The following is an 11,555-nucleotide window of genomic DNA, read 5'->3' as shown; positions in this document are numbered from 1 at the left end:
AGAGAGAGAGAGAGAGAGAGAGAGAGAGAGAGAGAGAGAGAGAGAGAGAGAGAATGTGTTACATGCCTGTCGTGGTGGCACACACCTTTAACCCAAGCACTCAGGGCAGAGGCAGGCGGATCTATGTGAGTTGGAGGCAAGCCTGGTCTAAAACAAAGTTCCAGGACAGTCAGGGCTACACAGAGAAACCCTGTCTCCAAAACAAAAACAAACAAAAGCAAAAAAACCCCAAACCCAGAAATGTGTAACATAAATACTTCCATCTAAGCTGTTTCTAATTGTATGGTTCAGTCTCCTCCTCTTTGAGTTGTATCATTAACTTACCTGCACTGTCTCCCACTTTGGTTTTCTATTAGCGCCCACCAACATGTTTCTTAATGCCAACCCTGTCACCCACTTTTCTGTATTGTCTTCTGTCTGAACCACTTACAAATCCAATCAGCGTGCATCCTGCTTACTCGCCTGAGCTGTGTATTAAAGTCTAATGGTCACTTCTGTGTATCAAACATTGGCTTGAATAGATCTGTTGGGTTGAGAATTTAATTTTATTGTATAGAATTCCAAACGCCTGTCCTCACCGGAGTTCTCCGAGGCCAAGTGACCGTGGGAAGGGGTTTTCTCTTTGGTTATCTTACTTCAGTGTAGACTCTAAAAGGAATGTCCCTGGCTGCATGTGCTTTGCTATGCTTTTCTGCAAGTGACAGAAGAGGCTCCCAGAGGGAGCTGGGGCTTAGCAAGGGAAGTGCGTTTTGCGTGCGTGCGTGTGCGTGCGTGTGCGTGCGTGTGTGTGTGAGTGTGTGTGTGTATGTGTGCATATGCACACGCACACGTGTTGTATGCACTCAAGTGGCTACAGAGGTGCTCATGCCTGGAGATTCTATATGCAGATAGGTTAGCTTTAACAACAGTCTCGGTAACTCAGATTAGTTAAGACAGTCATTGAACTGTGTTAAGCACTCAGGGCCCAGAGATAAAGATTATAATAAACCTGGATTCCAGGAGCTCATGCATTCAAGAGAGAAACCCAAGCAACAAGCCACTGATTCTAAAATATTTGGCACAGTCAGGTATGGTGGTATACACCTGTAATCCTAGCACTCAGGAGACAGAGGCAGGAGGATCATGAGTGTAAGGACAGCCTGGACTATATAGCAAGTTTCTGCCTCCAATAAACAAACAAACAAACAAACAAACAAACAGGGCTGAGGTTGTAACTCATTTAGCAGAGTGCTTGTCTAGCATGCAGGAAGCCTTGGGTTCCATTCCCAGCTCTGTATAAATCAGGCATGATAGTGCAAGCCTATAATCCTCTCCGGAGGTGGAGGCAGGAAGATCGGAAGTACAAGATCACCTTTGGTTATATACCACATTCAAGGCCAGCCTGGGATGCATGAAATCCTGCCCCCAACAACACCACCAGAAAAAAAAAAAAAGGAAAAAGAGAAAAAAAACAAATGAAAATGAAGAATATAGCATGTACCCTAAGAAATATAAATGAAAGGAGATGCGGGAGGAGAAATCACTTGCTCTGGGATTGCCTTGCTGAGGATGTGACACTTGACTGGGACCTGAAGGACACTCATCAGGTGCTTTCCAGCTAGAGAAGGGTGTTCCAGTCAGCACGGGCAAAGTCTCTAACACAGGTACTGCCCGTGGGAAAATGGCCCAGGACATATCAGGACTTCCCAAAGGAAACTGTGTAGTCTCCAGTTTTGTCTCATGCAGGCCTCTGTGTTTCTGGGAAGGAGGAGATGCTATAAGTCTTTGTTTAACACTGAGAAGCCTGAGACTTCAGCTGGTCCCTGTTTTGACCAAGGAATTCACACAGCTTGGGGCCTGGACTGTAGCCCTTTGATGACAAGTCTGGGATTCCTTCCAAGAATGCTCTGCTGTGCCCCACACCTTGAAGGGATGGCCAACATCCTAAGAAGAGTCTGGTGACCCTGGGCCAATGCTTAGCACGTCACTACCACCACCTCCCTTCTCTGTGAAAGGGAGCCAGGAATAACTCACCAGACATCTCCATCTGGAGCACTGGGGCAGCAGCCGAGTCCCAGTAAGCCAGGTCACAGCCTGAAGTTCACAGGTGCCACTTCCCAGGCTTCCTGGAGGCTGGGAGGGAGAGCTGCCAGGTCAAACAGATCCAGGGCAGTCTGGGAGGGAAGCTGGGACTTGCGCAGAAAAGAAGTGAAGGATGAAGCAGCTTCCTCATCTGGATCTGGAGAGGTGGACCATGATGACCGTCAAGCGTGTACCTCATGCCTCTGTTGGGTCACAGCATCTTGTTTTAGCCTAGATATCCACATGCTCCCAGTACCTTCTGAGGGGAGCTGGGGAAGTCACTTGGGCCACACCCAGCCATGTCTCAGGCATTTCTCAAGCCTCTGATTTGTGTTAGGGTCTCAAGAAATTGACAAGAAACCACACAGATGAATGTGAATTTAAACAGTGTGTGTCTCACGACTAGAGGGTTCTGCCTTGCCGAGGAGAGAGGGAGAGAGGGACTGAGTTACCCTGTGAGGTGGGGTGGTAACATGTGGACCCTTTGAAGGTTCTGAACAGAACTCAGTGCACCTGGGAAGGAGGGAGGGAGGGAGAGAGGGAGGGAAGGGAGGGAGGGAGGGAGGGAGAAAGCCACAGAAGACAAAACACAAAAGGGCTGCAGAAAAGAGGGCAAGCGAGGGTTAGATGCCATGCTAAGCAGTGACCCATGCATTCATTTAACCAGTATTCTGAGATTCTATTATATTCTAAGTTCAGCGCCAGCTTATAAGTGAGCAGTGCTTTTTAAAAGGCTTTAACATTAATTTATTCACTCATGGGGGATATGCATGTGCCACAAGCACTCTGTGGAGCTCAGAGGACAGCATTTCTGTTTTTTAAAGATTAACTTGGGGCTGGAGAGATGACTCAGCGGTTAAGAGCATTGCCTGCTCTTCCAAAGGTCCTGAGTTCAATTCCAGGCAACCACATGGTGGCTCACAACCATCTGTAATGAGGTCTGGTGCCCTCTTCTGGCCTGCAGGGATACATGTAGACAGAATATTGTATACATAATAAGTAAATAAAAAAAATAACTTGTGTGTGTACGGGTGGGTGGGTAGGTGCGTGCATGTTCCCTGGATCTGGAATGATAAGCAGGCTATGAGTTGCCCAATGTGGCCGCTGGGAATGGAGCATGGGTCCTCTGGGAGAGTAATTTAACAGCTGCAGCATCTCTCTGTCCCTCGGAGGACAGCTAGCAGCAGTTGGTTTTCTCCTTCCGTTGTGCTGGTCCCAGGGATGAACCTGGATTATTATCAGGCTTGGCAGTGGGTACTTTAACCCACTGAGCCATCTGGTTGGCTGAATGTACAATGTAATGTTTAATAAATGCTAATTTTCCCCTACACATATGGAGTCAATAGTCCATGGGGCCCAAAGGAAGGTTGTATTGCAGCTTCTCTCATTGAGAGATAGCTGAATACAATAATATAACTACCGTCAGGTGGCGCAACCTGTAATTCCAGCACTCAGGAGGCAGAGGCAGGCAGATCTCTTGAGTTTGAGGCCAGCCTGGCCTACAAAGCAGGTTCCAGCACAGCCAGAAGTACACAGAGAAACCCTGACTCTAAAAACCAAAAAAAAAAAAAAAAAAAAGATATAATTACAAAGAGTAGAAGCAGTTTATCTAGTAATAAGTATATATTTAAGCAAATTATTGTATGTCTATATAATGGAATATTATGTATCAATTAAAGTGAAGTTTGAAAGCATAGGAGAAGTAGTCATAGTTCTAATAGCATACAAAAGCAGATTTACTATGCTCCCTGGAAAAAGGGTAGAAGTCTAGACAATGATAATCATTCACAAAAAAAGTTAGAATGAAAGGCTATAAAATGGCCCTGGGATATGGACAGGTGATAGGGTGGTTGATAAATAGGCACAAAGCCCTGGGTTCCATTCATAGCATAGTTTATGGGGTGGCGGTACATGCCTGGAATCCCAGCACATAGGAAGTAGAGGCAGGAAGATCATGAGTTCAATGTCATCCTTAGCTACATTGCAAGTTTGAGGACAGTTAAGGCTAGAAGAGACCTTGCCTCAAAAAAGAGGGAGGGATGAGGCTGGAGAGATGGCTCAGTAGTTAAGTTAAGAGCACTGGCTGTTATTCCAAAGGATCTGGGTTCAATTCCCAGCACCCATATGGCGGCTCATAACTGTCTATAATTCTAGTTCTAGGGGATCTGACACCCTCACACAGACATACATGAAGGCCAAACACTAATTTACATAAAGATAAATAAATCTAAAGATTTTGAAAAAAAGAGGGATACTACAAAATATCCACAAATATTAATTGTGGTTATGTCTCTATAGAGAAATCTTCTTGCCATTTTAGGCTCTTGCACCAAGCAGCTTTTCTGTTAATCATGTGTTTATTTATTATTTTATTTATTTATTTTGTCAAGAAAAAAAAAAGGTTGGGTGTGGTGGCACACACCTGTTAATCCCAGCATTTAGGAGGTGGAGGAGGAGGATCAGGAGTTCAAAGCCGTCCTCAGGAAAGAAATAGGCCTGGACTACACTTGACCTCTTTTTTTTTTTTTTTTTTTTTTTTTAAGACAGAGTTTCTCTTTGCAGCTCTGGAACTCACTAGTAAACTAGGCTGGTCTTGAACTCAGATCTGGTTGCCTCTGCCTCCTAAATGCTGGGATTAAAGACATGGGCCACCACACCCAGTCACACCTGATCATTTTACAACAACAACGCAAGGAAACAAGATGATGAATGAAACAAGAAGCACAAGTGGACTAAGGGGGAGGGATGGAGGGATAAGACCGACGGGTACCCGGGTACCGTGATTTAGGCATCATAATACCTAGACGACAGGGCTGGTTGTCTCAGTTACCTCAGGACAATCCCTGTATTAGTGCTGCTGGTCAGTCCCCTCTTCTCATCAGTGAAGGACAGAACACCTGGGGGGGGGGGCATAAACTTTAGGTGGTAGATCCGGAGCTCTGGTTGGTCAGATAAAATGTCTATCCCTAGGGGGACTGTCTTGCTGTGTGACCTTGGGCAAATCAGGGCACCCCCCAAGGTGACTCCCTGGCTACTCATTCCTCTGGAGGAGACTTCCCCCTGTGTTTCTAGAAAACTGAATGAACAGGAAGACAGCAGAGGCAAACCAACTCCCCTCCCAGCATCCTTTTCCCTTCCCTCACTCTCTTCTGGTTGCACTGGGGTCTAATACATATGCATCTGTTCTCTCTTTGCAGGAAATGATCGAAATGGCCTAGATTTCAACCGACAGGTAAGAACTTGGGTCAGAAAACATTCATCCTATAAATTCTGGGGGTGTCAGACAAATATAGCATTTGTTGGTGATTATTCTCCATCATCCCTTCTAGAGAGCTCTGGTCAGGGGGGCTGCTTTCGGATGAGTGTCTGTAGTTGGGAAAACTACCTGCTGAGCTTCAGTGCTTGACTGAGCCTCAGGGGATCTGTAGCGTGAACTGTCTGAGGTTGGAGAGGAAGTTGCAGAGCCCCAAGGAACAAAGTGGCTCTTCCCAAAGAAACGCTTGACCCAACGCAAGATGATAGAGGCCACGGCAGGGAAAGAAGCATTCAGACAGAAGCACTTGGGGACTGGGGAAGCAGCCTAGGGGAGGGGGCACAGTGCTTGCCTAGCGTGCAGGAGGCCTTTGGTTCCATCCCCAGTATCAAGGAAACTGGGCCTGGTGGCCAAAGGAAGATCAGAAATTCAAGGTCATCCTTTGCTCCTAGCAAGTCAACTGTCTCAAAACAGGAGTGTGTAACCAGGCTTGGGAAAAGGAAGCACTAGCTTAGGACTTCGGAAGGCTCCTAAAGCAGGTGAAGTTAGACTTAATTCGGAAGGACATTGCGCAGAGTCACGTGGAGTAGAACAATAGCAGAGAAATCAATGGGAATGGTATAGAGAAAGTTGAAATGACGTTGTCAAGGTGACAAGCTGGTGGTAAGCCTGGGAGTGGGGGAAGTAAGGTAGGATGTGTTGGGGAGCAGAAGTCTGGACTGATAACAATAAAGGGAAGCTGGGGGGTGGGGCTAAGGGTAGACACAAGGCCAGGAAGCCTGGGTGTTTGCTTCTGTTTCTGCCGGTCTCTAACTGGTTAACGTGTGTGTGTGTGTGTGTGTGTGTGTGTGTGTGTGTGTGTGTGTGTGTGTGTGGTGTGGTCTCAGATGATCAGCAGGCTCCTTTCCTATACTTTAATACTCCCCGTCCAGGCTTGGGTGGAAATCTGGGAAGGACCCGAGTCAAATGTACATTCCAGGAATTGCATATATTCCTGTGTTTTCTTATCTGAAGATGGAATCCAAAGTTACTATTAACATCTCCTAAAAAGGCTGTTCATTCTAGAAGCATTCTTTATGGTTAAAAAGAGGATAGAATCCTAAACCAAAACCTCTCAGGCAGGCAAGTGATCCACTTTTGTTCATTAGAAAGGCTGAGAACTTTGTCAACAAATGAAAACCAACCACTCTCCCCCTGCCTTGGAGATCAGGGGTCATAGACCCCATCAAAGAGAGATCTGGGTTATCTATGAGGAAGGACTCCCAGCTTAAGCAGGATATTAAATTCTGGAGCAACTAGAGGTGAAGACTACAGAATTAGCTTCTTGCTCAATAGCGCTAAATAGGAGACAGGTTCCTCGTATCTGAGAGAAAATTCCAGCCAGGCAAACATGGGAGCCCCCACCTGGTACACTCGTGCTGTGGGAGGCAGGATTATTACTATGAGTTTGAGCCCAGCTTGAGGTGCAGAGTTAGACCCTCAATTGTCCCCAACAAGATGGGACAGAGTTGTAATCTAGGGAGGGGGTTGGAGGGAGAGACTTGCTGCCTAGGTACTGCACCCTTCCCTGGGACTCTGCTCACGTTCACAGCCTCTCAAGGCTCCTCTTCTCTGCCCCTGTCCCTCCAAGGCCGTCAGATCTCAATATCCACACTCTCAGAGCACCCTCCTGCCTCTGCTTGGCAGTCACGTCTATTTCCCCTGTACATCACGAGGGAAGGCAGCCCACCGTCACTGACCACCAATGCTGCAGGCCCCTTTATCTCATATCATTCCTACGGCATCCAGGAGATAATTATGTGTTGCTAGCCTGACTCTACAGGTGAGGAAATTGCCTTCCAGGCAGCCCCACCTTTTTCAGCAAGGACCTAAGAGATGAAGCAATTTGACAAAGGTCATGCAGTTGGTCAACTGGCTGGGCCAGGATTTGAACCCACGCCTCTGATTTTAGCGCTTATTTTCCCTTGGTTCCTTTGCTGAATTCTCCTCTGCATCTCTCCATCTAGATACAGCATCCTTGGGGAGAGGCCTGGGAGCAGAGACTGTGGATGACCTCATTATGACTAAATGGGAGGCAGAGGGAGTAGGGAGAGGACACGAGGAAAGTGCGGCTGTGCTCAGACACAAACAAGGTGTTGTCAGACTTCCCCAGAGTGAAGGAGTCTGTTGCCCTTGGTGCAGCCCCTGTGCAAAGCCCCAGGCTAGTTGGTGCAACTCGGGAGTTGCAGTCTGGAGCTGGATGAACTGTAGTTCTGAAGTTGCATGATTCAGGGATGTTGACTCATCCACCGTGTGTGAAGTATGACCACGCCGAGCCAGTGATCTTTAGGAGATGGTTGGGTACAGGCGAAGGACCCAGGAGTAGAAGTACTTCTTTGTAGTGAGATTTTGTTTGTGTTTTCACAAATACAGCTTGTCTGAAGATCAGAGTACAGAGCTAAACCACAAGAGGCCAGGCAGTGGTGGTACACACCTTTAATCCCAAGACTTGGGCGAAAAACAGAGGCAGACAGATCTCTGTTAGTTCAAGGCTACCCTGGGTTGCTCCAAATTGATCCAGTCTAAAAGACGAACAGAGCTCACACAAAGGTGATCCCAGCACTGGAGATCATATGCCTTTAATCCCAGTACTAGGGAAGTAGAGACAGGAGTGATATGGTTGGGTAGAGAGAGGAATATAAAGTGGGAGGAGACAGGAGCTCAGTGCAGTCAGAGGCAGCAGTCTGAGAAGCAGTCAGTGTGGAAGATGCGGTCAGTCTGAGGATGCAGTCTGAGGACAAGATCGCCCCTTTGCTCCGAGCATTGGCGGAGGTAAGAACCCTAGTGGCAGCTGGGCAGTGGTGGAGCAAGCCTTTAATCCCAGCACTCAGGAGGCAGAGGCAGGCGGATCTCTGTGAGTTTAAGGTCAGCCTGGTCTACAGAATGAGTTTCAGGACAGCTACAGAGAAACCCTGTCTTTAAAAACAAACAAACAAACAAAAAACAAACAAACAAGACTCCGAGTTTTTATTATTAAGAACAAGTAGAATTTGTGGCACACCTCTTTGTCCTAGGGCAGACACAAGGGATTGAGAGGTAGCTGGAGGAGATCAGATACCTGGATAGAGGCAAGCAGGGGCCTCCAGTGTTGCCTGCCCTTTGTTAGTTGCTGGCTTCTCCCTTTTGAGCCTGAGCTTCCCCATGAACAAAATGAAGAGGTTTGGAGATGATGTCTCCAAGATTCCTGTAATGTATGTGCTAAGGAAGCACTAATGAGTTGGACTGGGCTTCCACTTTTGTTTGAGACAGAGTCTCGGGTGGCTCATTTTACCTTCAAGTTCACTAAGTAGCTGGTGATGACCTTGAACCTTTGACTCCTGCCCCTGACTTCTGAGTACGGTACCTCAGCTGTCATTATTATTTATATTCTTATAAAAGAAATGGGGCCGAGAGTTAGCCTGACCTGTAGAATTCAAGGAAAAGTAGATCCCTGAAAGCCTTTCTAGACTTTTCGATCTTGGGCTATACGATGAAAAGAATCCTTTGTAATGCTGGAGCAATGGCAGAAAGACCCAGGAGGTCATATTGCTACCCTCTGCTGATTCCCTGGATATCAGTTGTTCTTATATGTGAGACAGGGGGTGCCCCTTGTAAGAGAAATTACAGTCTGAGCAGAGAATTCTGTAAGGAATGAGGATACTGAGCTTGGCAATATTGCCTGAGGATCTCTCTGAAATGAGGGTCCTGGAAGTGTGTGGCTCAGGACCAGTGGGACTCTTAACTGGCAGAAAGTGTCGAGAGTGTTCCAGGCATAGAAGACAGTGAGTATGAAGACTTCACGCAGAGAAAGGGCTCAATCTGGGAAACTGGAGAGGCCAGGGAACAAGCTGGCAGAATATGAAGCCGGAGTTGTGGGTTGGGCCAAATCAGGAAGACTTCTGTGTGCTAGCCATGAAGTTCAGAACTTCTGCAGGGAGTAGGGGCTCACGAGGCATTTCAAACACAACTAATACCAGTCAAGGGCAGAGCACTGATGGGGCACACGGGTGAGGAAGAGAAGGAGGACAGATGGAGAATGGATGCTGGATAGGTTAAATGGGATGGTGCTGTAATGGACAGAGCTGGGTAAGTTTACAACCAGGAGACAGCAAAGATGCCGAGTGTATCATCAGAGTCACCTCACCTGGGCTCAAGTCCTGGCTCTGTGCTCCATGATTGCGTGACCTTGGGCATGTTCCTCTATCTCTGCATGGCTCAGTCTCATCTGGAAGATGGTGAGAATAATGTTATCTGCTGCATGGGGTGGTTGTGGAGTTCTAAGGTGACATGAGTATGTGCCCCCTACACAAGATCCTGAACACATAGACTGTAGCATTTTTCTGTGACTAGCACATCACTGGTTGGGAAGAGTCTCAGATTTGAGAGAACCCTCTTCGAGATATGATCAGGGGGTGTTAGGGCAACAAGGTAGATGTAGACCAAAAAAGAGGAGGCTGAGTAAGATGTAACCTTAAGGCCCCTTAGCGCTGGTAGGAATGCCATCCAAAGACAAGAGGGCAGAGCCAAGGCCAGCTCATTCAGCGGTGGGTAGAGAAGGGGGGGGTGAGATACGGAGGTACAGGTACTCATAGTTAGTGAGAAGTTTGGATCTGGAGCCCCAGCTGGACATGGGTCAGGACTGAGGCTACCCTGATTCAGGCTCCATGAAGAGATGAAGGGATGCACTCAAGGAAGGGAGAAGGAGCTTTCAGAGATGGGCTAGAGACAGGGTGCTTGTAGATGAGTCTAAGAAGGGATGGTGACGTGGAGTAGAGGAGAGCCACGCTGAGGCAGGGGTGGTTTTGTGGTGATGGGAACAGTGTGCAGAGGTACTGGTGAGCCCCGTCTAACAGTGGGAGAGTAGAGTAAGTAGGGGGCAGCAATGGTGGTGGCCTGTGTAGTCCTTGGTGAGAGCCAATACCAAGCAACCATGGTTGGGAGTTGAACGAGTTAAGGAAGCGATGAAATTTGTACTGCAGAACCCCTTCTCAAGGACGGGGATTGTGGAGGTGTCAAAGCATTGGTTTAGAAAGAAGATTGTAGAGAGAAGGCTTTTGGGCGCTGAGGAGGCAAGAAGTGGGAAGATGCAATCTAGATAGGGGATATGGTGGCACCCAGGGGAACCCAGTGGAAGCCTTAGGTGATGAGCAGGGCTCTTCTGAGAGGGATGGAGGCAGCCTTGAATGGTTTGGAGGCTTTCTATTCTGTTTTGTTTGAGACAAAGTCTCATGTAGCCTAGGCTAGCCTTGTACTCATTATGTAGCCAAGGTTGGCCTAGAATCCTTCTGCTTTCATCTCTGAGGCTCCAGAATTGCAAAGGTAAACAGCCCCCTAATTCTGTGAGCCACCAGGAAAGTCTGAAGCAAGTTGGAAAGTTTATCCCGTCCTCCAAACTGGGCATCAGTGACCTGAGGTTTCCTGTCAGTCTGAGTGCGGCAGTATTTGGGGCCCACTAACACTATAAATGGCTCCCCTGTGTCCTGTTGACCTCATTGTCATATTGTACAGAGCAGTTGCCCTGCTGTGCCCCTACACAGCACTGAGTTTGTCTCTGGCTGCTAAGACACAGACTGACTTGTAGTATTTAATTAATTGGCTCCACGGGGCACCTTCTCTAAAATCAGCAAGATTCAGCATAAGGAAAGGTCTCTGCGCACTCAGAGCACTGGAGAATCTTCTTTAAGGAGGCCCACAAGGGAGACAAACAGGCAACACCAGTCTCCACAGCTGGCATGAAAGGGCTTGTGGGTAGCAGAAGAATCTCCTCGCAGGGGGCACCCAGGAACAGTTGAGCTTAAAGAGAAAAGGAAGGAACTGCCTGGGTTTGGCTTAGTCCTGCAAACCTGTGCTTGGCTGGGTGCTGTGGAGTGGGAAGGTGGGAAGCATGGTCCCTGCCCACAAGCACTCCTGATGCATTGTGGGGAAATGGACTGTGTCTAGCAGGAGGCGAGCCTGCATATAGTAAATCCGTGGGGTGAACCCCTAAGTTAAGAGTCCCATGAGCAGACACAACTTTGCTGGAAGGAAACAGAGGCTCCTGTGAATGGCCCAGGAGGCTGAGAATGAAGGCTGACAGGTTCTCTGATTTTCTGGGGATTCTGAAGTATTCCAGAACTGTCCTTCTGTGTGGATGCTGGCTCTGCCAAGATAAGTCTGGATAAAAGAGAGAGGGGGCTAGGCCTGTAACTCAGCTACTCAAGAGTCTGGATAAAAGAGAGAGGGG

The 11,555-nt window shown here is 47.8% G+C and overlaps 1 protein-coding gene across 2 annotated transcripts in view; it reads left to right on the top strand.

Annotated features, from left to right (window-relative positions):
- Pou2f3 (POU class 2 homeobox 3) overlaps nucleotides 1-11,555 on the top strand; it is an 86,914-nt gene that overhangs the window by 24,314 nt on the left and 51,045 nt on the right. For both annotated transcript variants that reach the window (XM_005347152.3, XM_005347151.3), the window contains exon 3: nucleotides 5,259-5,293. In XM_005347152.3, coding sequence (XP_005347209.1) covers nucleotides 5,259-5,293 — 35 coding nt within the window. The remainder of the gene's footprint in view (nucleotides 1-5,258; nucleotides 5,294-11,555) is intronic.

The sequence above is a fragment of the Microtus ochrogaster genome, chromosome 5, assembly GCF_000317375.1.
Source record: "Microtus ochrogaster isolate Prairie Vole_2 chromosome 5, MicOch1.0, whole genome shotgun sequence".
Lineage (NCBI taxonomy): Eukaryota > Metazoa > Chordata > Mammalia > Rodentia > Cricetidae > Microtus > Microtus ochrogaster.
The sequence above is the reverse complement of the archived record's forward strand: the minus strand, read 5'-3'. Positions and strand labels throughout refer to the sequence as shown.